The sequence below is a fragment of the Erithacus rubecula genome, assembly GCF_903797595.1.
Source record: "Erithacus rubecula genome assembly, chromosome: 2".
NCBI lineage: Eukaryota > Metazoa > Chordata > Aves > Passeriformes > Muscicapidae > Erithacus > Erithacus rubecula.
In genome coordinates this window covers 13,698,162-13,716,249 of record NC_136685.1, presented here as the reverse complement: position 1 = coordinate 13,716,249, position 18,088 = coordinate 13,698,162, and the positions used below count along the sequence as shown (strand labels likewise).

Sequence of the window (18,088 nt, the reverse complement as noted above, 5' to 3'; positions counted from 1 at the left end):
CCTGAAAACTGCACAGGCCACTCAGAGGTTACACATTTACTGATGATTGCATAACAGCAAGAGACATTGCACTTGCATGCCTTGCTCTGGGTCACAAACTCTACACTGAGTGGTGGATGCCCAGTATCTGTCAGGCTCAAGCTCCTACTCATATAAGAACATTTCATTTGTAAAGCTCAGGCATTTTGTTTTTCAGCATGAGAGCACACAGAGCTCCCTGTTTCCTAACCTCCAGATGGCAGTCACTCTACATCAAGTAATCCACCAGAAAGGACATTAAGGCAGTGCTTAGTGCCTTTTTAATTACATTAAATAATTCCAGATTCTTGACTCTGTTTACTGTGTGTGAATCCAGAGAATCTTTCCCCCTGAAAGTTCCTGCAAACTGGAGGGTAAGAGGATGGTCTAAGCAGTGCATGATTGAATCCTCCCACTTCACTTAGAACTGGCATTGTTTCAACTGAAGCACTTCTGGTTTTGGACAAGGCATTCCATGTCTTGCCCTAAAGATGCTAAAGATGTGGGTAACTAATCAGAATCTAGAGAAGCAGCCATGACAAATGGAGTATGGGAAGACATGTCACATAAGGAAAGGTTAAAAAGACTTTGAAGTTTAACCTGAAGGAAAAAAGCAGTCTTGGAAGATGACAGCAGTCCTTGGATACATGTGCATCTCTGGATTGAGAAAAGGAATAATGTGCACTTCAAGGGAGCATCAAGCAACAGCAAAAATAACAAGCTTAAGTTATAGCTTGGAAGAATCACAGTAACTTTTTGGGAAGCTAGTAGTAAGGATAATACAGCAGTAGAATGGATTCCCTAAGGAATCTCCACCTTTCAAGGTCAAACTCACACATCCTCCAGAGGGATGTATTTAATAGGAAATGTCTTTTATTGTATAAATTGAATGACTGTTTGAAGAGCTTTTCACCAATTGTTTGACAAACCAGATCTGTTTGGATCAGAATATATTTTGCAAAAGTGATTTTTAAAACAAATTCAGAAACAATGTTTTAAAAATTCTTATTTTAATTATACCAGATTTAGATATATTTCACCTCTAAAATACAGATTAATCACCTTTTTTTTAAATTGAAATATATTTCTAATTCTTCTAACTACTCATGTAGGATACTTTTCACAAAGCCTAGATGTGTCTCTCTTAATCACACATATCTCAGAGACTTATTTAGTGCCCTCCTGACACCCATGTAAGGACACTTCTCAAAGAACATATGTCTGTAAATGTCAACAATCAATTTTCTTTAAAAAAATTGAGGAAGTCTTTAGTAAAAATGTGTAGTCATGTGTCCTTAATTGGATAAAGCAGCCATTGAGGTGCCAGCAGTTCCTGAAATGGGGATGTGCAGTGGTGACGTGTGTACAGCACAGGAAAAGCCCTGCACTCCCCTCTGCTGTACACTCCCTTGCACAGGTCACTTCAGGCCAACAGATCACAAGAGTCTGTAGAGTCTTGGAGAGCCTGGAGAGTCTGTAAGAATACCTGAAAAGAAGCCAAAGTATGCAATAATTTTTGGCTTAATTGTCAGAGTCCAACTGTGGAAAATGCAGCTCTTTGCCTTCTTGCAAGACCACACCACCCACAACTGTGCTGCCTCTTGATGCACAATTAATCTAATATCTTGACTTTCTGAGTTAGCTAATCAAAATTACTCTAAAATACTAGTGGGCAGCAACTGGATAGGACCAGCTTTGTTCACCATAGGACTACAATTCTTCCTTATTTCCTGTTGAAATCAATAGCAACTTTTAAGAATTTTGACATTTTAATGATTAAGGGGGAATGTCTTGAGAATCAAAGTTTCCTATGTGGAATAGATCAGACAATCTGTGTGATGTGGGAACATTGTGTAGAATTGGACATCTGATTTTGTTAAATTATTACCCTTTCCCTAATAATTACACTATGACTATGACACTATAATGAACTATTTTATGCTGCTACAATTAGCTCTCCAACATGACATTTCCAAAGTCAGCTTGGTTCTCTCACCATGCACAGCAACCTCCAGAAAAGACCTTTTGGGAATATCCAGGGTCCTAATCAAAATTGCTTCAGCACCTGCAAGTAGAAGGCAGTAAACAGAAAACCTCTATCCAAGTTTAGCAGTCATTTTTCTTTCACAATAAACAGCTGCCAACTAATCCTTATTTATATAAGCAGAGTGTCTTAGAAAGATTGGATGGGATTATAATAGTAATGAAATCTGTAAATAATCAGTGGAAATTCCATTTATCAAAGAGATTGTGTAGATATTAAACTGTGTAGTAAGTTATTTGTAAAGCATTCTTATGGTGTATCACTTTGGCTTCAGTTTTATAAGCTTTTTTCCCTTTTGTTGTAAGATCTCAAACAAGGGATTATCCATGTTTAGAGAATTAATTTTATTTCTTTCAGTTAAAGAGCACAAGTGGATAGCTATATTGATTTAGTTCTTCCCTTAGTTTTATACTGCCTTCTCTTCTGTATTTTTTAGTATAGTTATAATATGAATCATGTGAATAGGTATTTCCAGTGCATTTGGACTCTGTGTGTTCTCATTTGAGTTCCATTTAAATTTAAAAACTGTGAAATATATATACATCTTTAAAAAACACATAACATACATAAGTCCATATAAATCTGTGTTTCTTGTGCTTTTAGAACAGTCTTTGTATATAGTTCCCAGATGGCATCTTAACTATAAAGTTTTGTTTAATAAGTTTTGATTATGACTGTAAATCCAGTTGTTTCTTAGAAATTGTATTTAAAACTGTTCCTTGACCTTTAGTCTAAAATAAACAAAATAACTAAACAGGTTTTCCTACAAAGAAGGTCTTGTTATGCTGTGACAATTACTGCATAAAAGGTAAGATTCCTAGAACTAGGAAGTATGAAGATAATTATGTATGAACATCTAATGATGGGCAATACTGCCAGTCAGGGCATCATCTGTTTGTATGTATTATGTGCATACAGATTCACATTGCTCAGCTTCTATAAAGAAATAAATTTCTGAACTAAAGTTCTTAAATCAGACAACATTTTCTGAAGTGGATATTTTCTGGTTTGTAATAATCTGTAAAGGCTTCAAGTTGCATTTCCTAAATCCTGCACAGATACAAACCACTAGAATTTTCCCAAATCTGAATGCATCTCTTAAAAATTCTACTTGTTACTGTGAATTCATGGCAGGTATGTTTTCCTTCTTCAGAAAACTTCACATTTGCGTCAATGAATTCCTTGAAACACAGATGAGTCTCCAAGTAACTCAGGAATTCTGCAGAAGGATGAAGAGATGCTGGCACGGGTCTGCCCACAGCCCCCTTCTGTCACAGGGCACAGATCCCACAGGTTGATTTCAACTTGTGACTGTTACAAAGAAAGAAGCAGCTTTTACCAGAAGCTGTGTGAAACTATGTATCTACAAAACTTCCAGCACTTAAAAATGGAATTTCCAAGTATTTAGGGTTACAGCCTCACTCAGCACAAGGCCTTTATGCCAGGCTGATAGAGCAAAACCACTGCAAATTTTTATTAACTGTCTCTTAAACCAGAGGAAAGTCTCAGCTGGCATATAATGATTGATAAATTGCAATAAGAAGTAATGTCCAAATATACTGGCACAAAAAATATAAAAATGATGACATTTGGGTTTACTCTATGACCTCATCACTTAAAACTGTGGGTTCACATTGCCCAGTTACTGGACATATTTTATATAATCTGTGAAATAACAAATTTATTCTTAGAACTCTTATTCAGCTGGAGGTGTTGCAGAGAATGAGAAACAAAGCAAAGATGCAGCCTAGAGCCACCTGCAGCTATCACAATGCTTATTTAGCAGTTATACTGGAATGTCTCTTTAAAGCTAAATGGACTGAAAACACAGTGTTTACATCAACTCTCCACCACAAAACTTAATGGAATGCTGACACATTGCTAGCAGCACTGTGTTCCCATGGAGACATAAAAACCCCTACAAAGGCCAGAGTGAAACCCACACCTGGCAGTGTTTCAGACTTGGTGAGATGATGATCTTTGCTGGAATAAGCACCATTGGAACTGTAGCTGCTCTCTAGTGCTGGCAGATCCATTTGCACACTCTGGGAGAATCTTAAGACATTTAGCAAGAGTGCAGGAGGCATAATTCACCAGGCCCTTAGCAAGAGCTGCTTCCCTTATGTACTCACACCCAACTCTTGCTGAAGCCTCCTCTTAGGGTAAGTCAGATACAAGTATGGCTCTAGAATAACACCAGTTCCAGACCCAAAAGCTGCAGCTCAACCTCCTCTCTGGGCTACAAGCTCAATGTAGGTTTTATAAAATGAACACTAGTTAGTGTATTTTCCTTCTCTTCTCTTCCTCCCAGATCCTAGCTTTGTTAGGCTTTGGGTTAGGTAGAACTTGATGTAGAGCTAAATAATTTAAACAGACTATGAAGAATTTCTCATCCTGCTCACAGATTAATTTTTTGTCATGACCTTGGATGGAGCTGCCCAGCACTGTGATGTCTGTTCCTTCCTAAGCTGCTGTTCCCATGAGCAGAGAACAGCTGCAGAGCAGGATCATTTCACAGGCAGGGCATGGATGGCAAATCATCCTGTTTATCTGACTGCTTGCAATGCAAAGCAGGATGTATCTGCAAAAAGGCAAAATGCTGACTAAAACTAAATACTTAATGTCTTAAGTATTAAAACAGTTGAATAAAATCAGCTCATGGACCTGCTTAATAGTCTGAAGTTAGTTCAGCTTCTTTATTACTCTAGAAAGGTACAAAGAAGTACACATTACTGACAATTTTATAGGTTCTTTGGATCAGCATCCACACAGTAGTGCAGATATGCAACTTCTACCTTAGATATTTCTGTTACTCTCAGATTATCTGAAATGACAGACACATCTACACCTCAGACCTAACTTTAAATAAATTCATCTTGTATGACTATTTCTCAACTTTTTTCAATTACATAATGTTCCCACAAAGACAACAACTCAGTTTATCAAGAAAATTTCAGAACAGTTATTATTTAAGGTAAACCAAATTTTTCTTTTCTTCTTTTAGCTTGTCTTTGAAAAGCTTGATTATTTTGAATTGTATTAATAAAAACATGGTTTCCTCATATTTTATTGAGGGCTATTGATTTTTGAGTTTTGAGATTTTATGTACTTCTATATACCTGCTTCCTTTTATGATTGAATTACCAAAGGGCAACACGATTTACAAATTAAGAATTAGTAATACTGTTTCAAAATACCACCAAGAGTATGTGGAATTAACTCAATATACCTGTTTTAAGCCATTTTAAGAAGTATTGATTATTGTGAAACACAACTTCCATTAAAATAAAAAAGAAGAAATGCTATGCCTGAGAATAACCCCTCATGTTAAAGCAAGTGTGTTCTAGGTAAAACTCTGAATTCATGGTGTGGATTTCACAATCTGAGCAGTCCTGGCCATGTGCAGGCATGAAAGAGCCAAGATTCTGTCCATGTGTAATCAGTACTAATGTGTATTCCTTGGATAACCTTTATTGACTTCTGACAAGCTGAGAAGTGCAAAAGCTTTACTGTTTTTGTATATGACTGTGTATGGTGGGTAGGTGTATGTTCTGGAGAAGCTACTCCATCTCCAATAAGAGAAATAACTTAAAGAATAAAAATTTTCAGCTCCCCTGAAGTTGCTGAAAGACTAATTGACAAAAAAAGATAAAAGAATGTAAAGGTATGCACACAGAATGATAAACAGCTGGAACCTGTGGAGAAACAGATAAGGAGGTTTGCAAATTTTATATAACAAGAAACAACAGCACAAAGAAAAACTTCAAGGTAAAGTCAGCTTTATTATGGAACCATTCATTGAATACAAACACCAGAGACCTCTCTTAATAAACATCCAGAAACACAGACTTCCAGTAAGAGGTGAATGCATGCAAATTAATTCTAGGAAAATTATATTTATGTATTAAATAAGAAACACATTTTAATGAATATGTATAGTTGCAATGAATAAAAACTCTGTTGTAAAAAGTCTTGCTCCAGACACAGAATAAAGATCCACTGTGTCCTGCACAACTAAAGAATGGCTGCTTTCTAATACTCCAAATTATGTTAGAAAGTTTACCCCAGACAATTTCGGAATCATCTGACAAGTCCATTTCTTAATTTTGCTGCACGTTTTTCTTGTAGAAATAAAATGGTACTATCACAAGTGTGTGATCCCTTGCTGCAGCAATTAGTGCCACAGCAATCGAGAGAGAGTGACCTGAAACCCAAGGGCGCTGAGCTCCACCTTGGGGGAGAAAACTGAGCTCCAGCCCACAGCTCCCCAGCCAGAGCTGACCTGCACTGCTCCGGGGGGCCCACGGCCGGCACAGCACCACACCATCCCTGCTCTGCCGATGCTGTGTGCGGTAACAGAGTCATTCCAGGACCAGCACGGTGAACCTGCAGCCGAGCGGTTCTCGGCCCGGTCACCGAGGGAATCAGAGGCAGGGAGGTCTCAAGCAGCGGCCCGGGTGTCCCCCCGGTCACGGCGGTGTCCGGCCCCGCGGGCCGGGGGCGGCCGTGGCAGTGCGGGCAGTGCGGGCAGTGCGGGCAGTGTCCCATCCCGGGCCCGGCTCTCCCCTCCCCGTGCCCCGGGCAGTGCGGGCAGTGTCCCATCCGCCGGGCCCGGCTCTCCCCTCCCCGCGCCCCGGGCAGTGCGGGCGCTCCTTGAAGGCCGCCCCGGCGCCACCGTCCCACCACACCCCGTCCAGCGCTCCGCGGGCTCCCTGGCCCGGGACGCCGCAGCGGGATGGCGCCGGGGCTGCTGGACCTGATGCACTTGACAACCTGGGCCGTGTGCGCCGTGATCAAGCTGCCGCAGCTCGTGGCGGTGCTGAGGGCCGGCTCGGCGTGGGGTCTCAGCGTGACCAGCCTCCTCCTGGAGCTGGCCGGGTAAGGCGGCGGGGCAGCGGCCGGGGCCGCGGGTCCCCTCAGCCGGGGGTGCGGCGCCCTGGGGCTGCAGCCAGGGATTATTAATTCCTTCCTCCGCGGCTCGGGTCAGGCGTGCGGGTGCGCTGAGGGGCGGCCTGGGGGGCGGCGGGCACACCCCGCTCCCTCATGTCACATCGCCCGGTTCGGGGCTCCGGACCAGCCCCGCCAGCTGAGCCCACGGAGCCTTTCGGGACGGAACTTCCTGTTTTAGTGATTCCGCGTGGTCATTTAAAGGGAAACTCGGCTTTTTTAACTTGCCCCAAAGATTCCGGAGCACGCACGTCGCTGCATACAGCAGCTGCAGAGGGTGTCAGCCGGTGTTTAGGCTGTTCGGTGTGCCCTGCGGAGCAGGCAGCTGTACTCGTCAGACAGGCTTCCCTCACCCGAATCAGTAAGACTTAAATAATTCCTTAAGAAAATTACAAGCCGTGTCAAACTCCAAAGACTTGTGAGCCTGTAATGAGCTTACATTGGCTAGGCTTATTAAATCTTGCTTAAAGAGGATTGTATGAAACGACAAATAAATAAACTCTGTGCGTGTACGTCAGGTGTGGGTACAAATGAGAGAAGCTACCTTGAATAGCGCTGCGCTGTGCGGGCCGAGGGGTGCAGGTGGGCAGAACACCCGCGCCGAGCTCGGAAAGGGGGTTTGTGCAGAAAAATCCCCTCACGAAACCGGCGAGGTGTTTGTGAAGGTGCCTGTGCCGTGTCTCCGGGCAGGGCCACAGCTCGGCCTTACAGACAGCTCGCAGTGGGGCTGTGCAGAATCCGTCCGGCTGCGCTGTGGCCGCTCCGGGCCCGCGTCTCGGCAGCACTGACCCGTGTTGCTGCTGTTTGCCCTTAACACCCCTCAGAGTAAATGAAGCGAATTGGAGTTCCAGCAGAGATTACTGACCCACAGCCTCAGCCAAAATGTGGTGACAGCATTTTAATCATTCGTATGCGTTGGTGTGCATTTAAAAGTCTTTGTAAGTAACGTTCGAGATGAGCAGGGAGAAGCTGGAAATGTCTCCTCAGCACCTGTGTGAGAACCACGGTACCCACACAACTACGGGTTCTGGTCTTTGAAACATTTATTGTGATTGTTTGTATATCTAGTAGACTATTTATCCTTTAAAGACTTTGAATTCAGTTGCAGTGAGCTGTGTGACTGCCAGTACAAGCTGGGCTGGTTCTGTGAAATTAACGGAGAGTGACACAGGATCATGGTGCTGGTGACTAGGAGTCTGATTTGACTCTGTATCAAATAGCATTTTTAGGAAGTTCAGATATTTAAATTCTGAATACTGTAAAAGCCAGTTTCCTACAAGGCAGTCTTTTCCTTCTGCCATATTTCTACACCAGAAAACGTGATTTTTTTTTCCTTACGTAAAACTGCCCTGAGTCTTTCTGTTTTCTATACAGCTTTGAATTTTCTATCTAAATCCATGGATTTGCAGGAGAGTTGGAAGTACAGAAAACACTATAAAGTTCAGTTCCTTTTAGGTACTGTATTGTGGAATGGCAGGAAGGAAAATTGCCATTGTTTGGTACACTTAGAAACAGATTCTTAGTCTGACCAATGGAGCTACACTGAGTAATCTCATGAGAGTATAGTCTAGACAGCTTGGAAGACATTTTCTACCCCTATAAAACTTGCTTAATGTATAAAATGAACTACAGATATAAATAAAGAAATCAGAGTTATCCTAGAGGTGCCAAGGTTCTTGCAGAGAGAAGGTATCTCCTAGGTCTGGAAGCCTTTATTTCTTTCTCACCAGTTCTAATTAATAAAATTCTGCCTAACAGACTGTGACATAAAGACCTCAATGAGAAGGGTGGCAGCCAGGGTAACAGAAACAGATCACAGAATGATCAGGCTTGCTCTGTGTGCATGTGTTTGTTTGATCAGTTTGACAGCAAAGCCTACACCTACCTGGAGCTTTTGGCACCTCCAAAACAGTATAAAAGTTGTGAAGGCATTTTTGTGTCCCTCTGTGCAGTCATGTTGTTTTGTATCTCTCTGTTCAGCTTACTTGTGTTTCTGAGGTACCAGATCTATTATGATTACCCCCTGGAGACATACCTGGAGTATCCCATCATCATTGCACAAGGTAATTTTTGGAAGCCATATTTTGGAAATGAAATGGGGATCATTCAGCACTCCAAGTCTGTGTGTAGGTACAATGCTCCACTGCAGCGATGCTGGAGTTGGGGGGAAGAGGGAATTACCATCTCATATAAAACTGAGTTCTTTTAAATGTCATTGAAAGAAATGGTCATGTAAAGGAGAAAGACCTGATTATTCCACAGAGTCACAGTGTAAACTCATCCGTTTGTCTGTGCCTCCACATGTGAGAGAAACATACTAAAGACTCCAGACTCTTGAGAAAAGCTTAGTTTTGGAGCTTGCAGTATTTTGGTTATCAATCCCATTTAAGATAAAAAAAGCTGTAAGAAAGGAGTTTCCACAGACCTTGTGCCCAGTAAAACTGTATATGATTGTGTTTGGGGCCCCTTCAGTCCTTTCTGTGACCAGCCATCTTTTCTTTATTGCAGATGCCATTCTCCTTTGCTGTATTATGCATTTCAGTGGAAAAAAGAAACAAGCTTTGTTCTATTCAGTCATGTATCCTTTGAAATCCAGGAGGTTTGGTTCATGTGGCTTGTTTGGTAGTTCTTTGCATAGCATCTGTGTCATCATTTCTTGTGTGCTACTATTGTAAATCATTCTCAGGCACCCCTCAACATGTATTCCATATTGACATGCTGATTCCTAGGATCATAGTAAAACCTCTGTAGGAAGTAAGCTTTCGTTTGCTCTGTTTTAGAAGGCTCCTAAGTGATAAAGAGGAAGCTAAATTCTTAATTTACATCTTTTTGACAGGGATGCAGGGTAGAAACGACAGGTTATTTTTTTTTATTCCTACTTCTATATGTTGCACTTATTATAATGAAGACAGCAATGTTTGGTGGTTTTTATTCTAAATAGGACTTGGGTTTAAATGTCAAATCTTGTGCTTTGGAGCAGGTTTTGAGAAACTCCAGACACTATTTGACCAAAGACAGTGTGAAAAATAGAAACACTTAGTGTTTCAACCAGTTCTTAATATGTTTTATCTGGATTGTATAGTTTGTTAAAAAGTTTCGATAAGATTATTTCCAGATGTTTAAAAAAATCTTATTCTTCAGGCAGTTTTGAGAACATTGTATCCTATAATTTTCAGTGCTATGAAACTTAATGTAATATAAGATATTGGGGGATCTGGTACATGCTAACACTGCATAAGTGGGTAATAGACGTGGCCATGGTAAGTGCTACATGATTGTCTGAAATTAGATCCTCACATGAAATGACTTTTTTTTATGGAAGCATTTATTAGTGGACTCTCTCCTCTATGTATGTCCTTGGAAGAATTTGTTTTTAGGTTAGCTTTCAGAATAACCAACCAGTTTTCAGATACAGGCTCTTTCTTCCATGAGTAGATGGAAAACAGTGCTGAAAATAAAGACTCTATGGGAGGAAAAAAAGGCATGTTCTCAGATAAATTGTTACTTGATAGTGCCTTAATTAACTAGCAAATACTTAAAATGTTGCAATTCTACTGCCACCTTAGTCCTAGCATCATAATCACAACCAATAAGCCTTTAATGCAAGAGGAAAAGAATAGAACAACAAAATGTTTAAAACAGGGATTGTGACGTGTTTCTTTTTTCCCCTTTAGCCATACAATTTTGCAAGCAAAATATCATCTGATAATGCCTACAAAGGTTAAAGACGGTCTTTTCTTAGCAGGAGAGAGAAAGTAAAAATGTAACTGAGATGAACTGGATCTGGTAATGCAAAAAATGACATAAATGGGGAGAAAACTTCCAAGCCTTACACTGATTCTTACTTGCAGCAGAAATCCATGCATGACACAAAGGCCTGTGTGGAGTCCTTTCTACCTGCTGCCTTTGCAAAATCCCCTTTAAAAGGGGGACTGAGTGAATAGTGCATTCCTGTTACTATTTTTCCCCTCCAACTGGACTAATTTTCCACACATTCTTGACAGTTTTTTCATTCTTTTATGGTTTGGTTTGCCAGACATAATGGTAGCAGATGGTCTGAATCAACCTTGCTGTTTAGACTAGGTCAGTCTCATTTTAGCTGACTTTTATAAACAATTTTATGGAGCAGGTTGAGAAGGGGTTTTTTGTTTCTTTGCTTATTGTATTTGCCTCTTTCAAGCATTTGCCAACAACAGTAGCAACTGTGCTCTTTGAGCTTTGTGCTGAGCAGTACTTCACAAATGAGTCCCTTGTTTCTGGCAACTTCCAGTTTTTACTTCACTGCTCCTTACTAAGAAGCCGAAGTGCTTGGGTTGCCAAATACTGGAAAAGTGTCAATTTTTTTTAAATTCTAAATGAAAAAGCTATTCCTATTGAGATGATACCATTACAGAGGCAGAGGTTCTCTCTCTTTTTCACCTGCTTTTCAGAATCTGTGCACGTTTGTCAGTGCAGCCAGTAAGCTGGTTCAGCTGCAGCATTTCTGGCAGACCAAAGATTCCGGACAAGCGAGCGCCCTGACCTGGGGCATGTGTGCCTACGCCTGTGCTGGTAAGCTACAGACAACTTGGTGTGAAGTACTGAGTTCTCCGAGTTCCTCTTTTCATAACTCTTTACTCCATCATAGTAGGTAAAGATCCTGCCTTAGTTTCCCTCAGTGCTGATGCCTGCTACTCAGATACGACAAGGTCTCTTGAAAACAAGTTTTATTTTTGACACCAGTGGTAAAAACTAATGACTTAAAAGTGTGAATATGGCCAAGGGAATCTGAATTGAAGTAACTGAAATGCTATCTTTATGAGGAAAATTTTTCCATGCTCTGCGATTCAATAAAGTTACTAGTGATCCAGCATGAAAAGTTGCTATCAGACAATGGTAATTTTGAAAAGCTCTCCACAAATAAATACACACTTAATGCTAACTACCTTTAACTCTATGGATACTTGTAATGACATTTCTTGTCATAATTTATGAACAATCATTTGTGGAGTTCCTGTGGCAATTACCCAGTGGTCTGCATGAACAGTTCTACAGCTGTTTGTCAGAAGTGCCTTTCTCACCTTCACAAAACTTGTTTATAATTTTCCTCATCATCCAGTGATGCTGGATCTATTTCTACATGAGAAAAAGCCAGTAATTAGAAGCTGTACTGTGTTTGGTAAACAATGTTAGTCAGCTTTGTAAATGCTTTTACTCTGCTGGAAGTGTGAAATAATTATCATTTAGGTTCCTTGTGGGAAGGGAGGCTGAGTGCCTTGTATTTGCAAAGCCTGAAGGCACACACGTGAACATTCCCAATGGTTAAGTCATGCTAACTCAGCTGTGGGTGTAGCTCACTGTCAGCTACCAAAGGAGTGGCTGAACAGAAAGAAAAGCAGTAAAGTGACTACATCCAATCTAGCGTGATATATATAAAAATTCTAATTATATCTCTGATTTTCTCATTAAAAAAGACCCTTAATATGTTGTCAGTCAGCTTTGAGAACTTGAACTCTGAAGCCAAAATAGTGAAGAGTGGATGCACTAAAAGTGGGAATGTGTATAGTATATATTTTCATGCAGGATTATCTTCTGTTAAAAAATAAATATCTCATAAATTTTTTAAAGTATAAATGTGTCCTATGTGTTCCACTAATCAGAATTCATTAAATTTACAGCAAGAATTATTACAACTGTAATGACTACAAATGATCTTGCAGGTGAGTGAAGTATGGAATTCTCTGCCTTGCCAAGGGAATAGCTGCCACAGTAGTTTTTAGTTGTTTTGTAAAACACCTAGAAGGTCTCACAAGAGCAAACCATGAACGTGATAGGTTAGCATGGTGAAGGCAGGAGTTACACAGGATTACAAATCAGGCAAACACATCAAGAAAAAAGCCAGAAAACTGCTTATGCTTATCATGTCATGCAAGTGATCCAAAAGACTTTTCTTTTCAAAAGGCAAGTGCTCTACAAAATTAATTCTGAAAAGAGCAGAATAAAGTTTTAAAATATTTACTATTTTAATAAATAAATAAATGTAGGAAAAACAGCTTTAAAAAAACTGTAGCAATTGTATGAAATTTTAAAGTACTAAGTATTTCTTATTGACAGCTTTGTGAATTAAAAAATTCTTCTAGAAAACTAAAGTTCAGCTTAGCATGTGAACAGTTTTAGGTCCAATATTCAGAAAGTTCATGGCAGGCTCAACATAAAATGGTAGGCTGGTAAGAAACTTTAAAAAACTGACTTAAAATCTATAATTTGCAGCAAATTATTAAGCAAATACATTTTACAGCTTCTTAACATCCTGAGAAAACTGCAAGAGCTAGAGAGTATCACAGATTTTTCAGTAAATTGTTCAAAATCAAAACTTGGTGGATGCAAGAACAGTAACTATCCCTTTGTACTTCATCTGCTGGTTCATTGTTCTCATTCAAAACCATTTCATCAGAAACATCATTTGAATGGACTTTGTAATTTTTAAGCAGCCTCTGCAGCCCAATAAAACTGTAGCTTTGCCAGCATTTCAGGTGGGTCTTTCACTGGAGAAGGAAGTCCCATTTATGGCCCACATTTCCACCCTCATGCTTTGCTTTTTCTTTGCCAAAGTAAGGAGTTTGTGGGGCTGTGCAGTTAACTGGGTCACCAAAGATTTGGCAAAATGCTCATGCAGGGATTTAGTCAGGGTCAGGTACTGAGTCCACGTCACCTACAGCTACACATTTGCACCAAGGGGATGGAGGGATTCACTGTGGGGAGGGAGGAAACACCAGGAAAGCAAAGCTGGCACGGGGTAAAGCTGCAAAAGCTGTAAAATACCTCACCATCCACTTTGGAGCATGGAAGGGCCAGCAGCAAACACTGATGCTGTGCTGCTCTAATGGAAAATGTTTCCAATTAAGTTGCAACACTGAACACATCCACACCTATGAAAGAGTCAGCTATTACATAGTTCTAAACCAAAGTTTTGTGTATATTTCTGTGAATATTCCACCTACCAAATGGACATCAGACATACCTATACTTTAAATACATTCTCACAAGTAAAGGTACTATGTTGTTATGGTTTTTAAAGCTGAGTTAACCCAGGTACTGAAAAATTGCTTTTTTGTCAGTTATCAGACTTTCTGTCACTGAAATTTGACAGATAAAAGTATTTCCTGTCTTCTTGAAATCTAACTTAAGAGATGGCAGTAGAGGGTAGTTCCTTTATTATATAAACATGCAACTATAAAGGACATATGAGCTGTGACTCTGAATTTAACTTTTGGCTTAAGTATAAATTTATATGAGGCTTCTCATGCTTGTACTATTCTCCTGGTTACAAAAGAATTAAAGGTGCTGTAGTGCATTATTTTGAGCTATCTCTGAAAGTTATCAAGTGCTAAATGCTGTTTTCTCTTGGATTCATGCTCAGAATGTGTGGGTTCCTGAACATGGTAATTTAAACTAATTGGTGGAAAACAGTTTCAGAACGTGAACCAGCCTGTCTGGACACCAGAAAAAGTTTACAAAGCAGTATTGTAACAGCAGTTGATTTTTCTGAATTATGCTTACAAAATTTTTTTTCCCTTTTAGTTCTCATCCGTTTCATAACCATGCTCATTCTCAATATTTGGGTCACAGCCACAATTCTGCACTACAGGAAGACTAAAAAGACTGATTGAAAGACACTCACCAGCACACATACCATTACCATTAAAAAATGCAATTAAGCCTAAAGAATTTAAGAATTCCTTAAAGATTGAGGAAGCTCTCTTTCTTTAACATTTACCCTTTAGCATACTTATAGTATTTATAATATTTATAGACTTGCAGTATAGTACATTCATGCTTACTTTTCCTTAGAAATAATTCTGATAAGATACTTAATTTAAGCAGCATATTTTTATTGGTCATTTCAGACAAGTTTCACTGATATCACATCTTCTCTGGATTTTTTTTACTACAAGTTATTTAATAATTAGATATATATATATATATTCTGGTATCACTTCAGTACTTTCTGGTTACATATAAGCAATTTTCTTCAATTATACATGATCAATTTTGCACCAACATACTGACTTATCCTGCTGCAAAACTGAAAAACCACAACAGATGTTTGTCTTCTTGCAAGCAACTCAATTAGTTCAACATTAACTGTCTAAATTTTAGGATGAAGAAAATCTGAGTCAAGGCCCAATCCAGAATAAGGTTCTAAATGTCTTTTACTAAATCACAAATCCAGTTGGGATTGTAGCACTTACATGCAACACTTAAATAGTACAATTTATACAGCTGATACAGGATACCCATAGTCACTTTCCTCAGTACACCCAGTTTTTATCAGGTAAGAGCAAAAACTCAACTATTAATTCTTTTTCAATCTGAGCTTTCCTTCACTGAATATACTGTTTTGGGAACAGCAAGGACTAGAGTAAATGGGAATTAATGAAACTGTGACCAACAGTTAAAAATTCTGTTTAAGCACAAGTTCCTGGAACGATATCCAGGATTCCCAAACACCATCCATACTGACAGTGACATGTGCACCTTGATGTATCTCAGCAGACTGATCTCCCATGGTTTTCAGGTTTTGGTGATACTCCTCTGTGGTTCATGAGTTTTTGGCCTATCAGTGCTAAGTGTGTTGAAGAACACAGACTTCACTTAAACTTTCACTTCAGAGATTCTAATAAATTTGTAGTACTTAGAGTAAAAAGGGGGAAAGGGACAACTATTAATGGAGAATTTTGGTTTTGGAAGTACTATCTTCACAACCAAAAGTTACATTAGTCATCATATAGCTTGCCTTCATTTCTCATTACATTCCCCAAAATTAAAAGATACAACACTTCAAAAGAGTTCTTACAGTATTCTGTTGATTGGCATGTAAAAACCAAGGCACCCTTGATCCCAACACGCTTGAAAACTATGGGAAGACTGCACTGACTACATTTGGGGCAGGTTTTCTTCACAGCATTCCAAATTGTGTAACTGCTGTGGAGCAAAGGGATCTGCAAAAGCAGGTGTTTCTGCCAGTGAGCAAGCAGCAATTGGAGCAGGGCCTTCACCATCAGAAAACAGCTGCTTTGTATTCTAAATTTTAGTGGGAAGGGCTGGGAAGAGATGTGTTTGTGGGCATTGATTTCATGTATCCCACATTATTGAGAGCAAGTCAAAGCTGAGCTTTTTATTACTGCTCCAATAAAATGTATAAATTTTTCTATGTTGGTTGGAAGATTACTTGTAAACATTCTGATTTTACTAAAGCTGTGTAAAGTATCTGAAGTGGTCTAAATGGTGGCAGGAGGCTTGTGATACATTTTCCAGGTGATATTAATAAATGCTCTTCTTCAAGATTGATAGTGTCATTCTTACAGTTAATTTTCATTGCATTTGAGTTTTTATTGTTTCCATATATGGAGAGAAAATGAAATATTCATTACAGGTTATAAATGGGCAGCTTTCACCTTAACACTTGAAGCATCAGGCTCAATATTGACCTGCCAAATGCTAAAGAGCTCCAGCATCTTAAAATGAAAAAAACACACTTGCTTTGTAATTAAAGCCTTTTCTTGACACAGGATTTTTATGGAATCCAAACCTTCTCTGTTATTGACATCTCTCTACTCCTGAGTGATGCTGTAGCAAAATGAAGCTGCTCCATTTTTAGTTTGAGATCAGCATCTCAAGTTGATTTTTTATCATAAAATACTGAAAATGCATTTAAGAACAGTTCTTAATAGGCTGCTTAACATGTTTTGAATAAACCACCTTAGAAACCTGTGGGAAAAAAAAGGACTGAAGAAAACAAAACTGGGTAAATCATGAACTGAAGGTAAAGTAATTTTGTGGACTTGGAAAGCTGGAGTACATATTCAAGCTGCAAGAGATATGGAACAAATCAGAAAGTAGCAGGAAATAGTTTTACACACCTTTTCCCCTCTCAGAGAGTAACTTCTTTCACTTTCATAAACAGAGGCACATTACAGTTCCAGGCAAGCCCCATGAAAGCACAGAGCCTGTGTTTTCCAGTAGGTAAAATTAATCTTCTCAGTGGCTGGATTAAAGGCAACAGCTTTACACAAATACATGGGCAGGATAAATCTTGTTAAACTTGTCATTCTCCAGTATCAGGGCAGACACAAGGAGGCTGTTTGCTGTGTAATGCAGCAGCAGGGCAAAAACAAGCAGGGAAAGCATCTTGGATTTATGGCAGAAGGTGTAACCAAGTAAGCAGCTCTTATCCACGGGGCTGGAAGTAATCCAGCTCCATTCACAGATGCTGTATGAGTGTGGAATTACACTTGGTGTCTTAATTGTACCAGTTCACAACCTGTCCTGCCCTGGCTGACAAGCATGACTGTTTGTGGGTACTGTCTCCTTGTCTGTGAAAAGACAAGGTCTGAGTTCCAGTACAGTCCACTGAATAACAGGTAAGCTAGAAGCTCACTTCAGCTGTATGAGAGAAAACATTTATCATGAGATTTACTATTGAAAGAATGAGGATGTGAGTCCAGAGACAGCAGGCTGCAGGTCTGAGGATGTGGACAGTGGAAGATGTGTATAGTTTATTTTTTCTGGACTGTCTACAGTGAGCAGAACATTGGACACAAATGCAAAATATCCTCTCCCCTAACACTGGGCATGCTGTGCACAGTGCACACAGGTATCCTTCCTTGTGCTGCTCCAGTCCAGCTAGGGATGCTACTGCTTGGACTGCTGCAGAGTGCTGTCCCTGCCTGACCCCCCAGCCTCTGCCTGCCTTGCACTGTGCACGTGGCTGCTCCTGATCCTGGCTCTGCTCATCTGAGCTGCTGAAACAGGAGAGGAAGGAGTGGGGTGGGGAAGCAGCAACACCCCCCAAGCACTGCAGATCTAGACCTGGATTTTAGTGCAGTTTGACTCTGGGGAAAGTAATTCAGAATTAGCTGAATGGCCCCAGTCTTATAAAACACCTTCACTCACTCCTTTAAATGAGGTAAAATTACTCTTCCACCAAACAATCATTCTCCATTTAGTGACATATGTAACAGGGGGAAAATAAAAAAAGGAAATAACAGCTGAGTCCACACAAGGAACTGTTATAAATGACAAGCTTCACATATGGAG

The 18,088-nt window shown here is 39.9% G+C and overlaps 1 protein-coding gene across 1 annotated transcript; it reads left to right on the top strand.

Moving 5' to 3' along the window:
* Positions 1-6,663: 6,663 nt before the first annotated feature.
* SLC66A3 (solute carrier family 66 member 3) lies at positions 6,664-16,335 on the top strand. Its single transcript, XM_079297851.1, has 7 exons — positions 6,664-6,940; positions 8,990-9,072; positions 9,518-9,587; positions 10,212-10,269; positions 11,440-11,560; positions 12,667-12,708; positions 14,570-16,335. Exons 1-7 carry the CDS (start codon positions 6,798-6,800, stop codon positions 14,656-14,658), a joined length of 606 nt encoding a protein of 201 aa, XP_079153977.1. The 5' UTR covers positions 6,664-6,797; the 3' UTR covers positions 14,659-16,335.
* Positions 16,336-18,088: the final 1,753 nt, after the last annotated feature.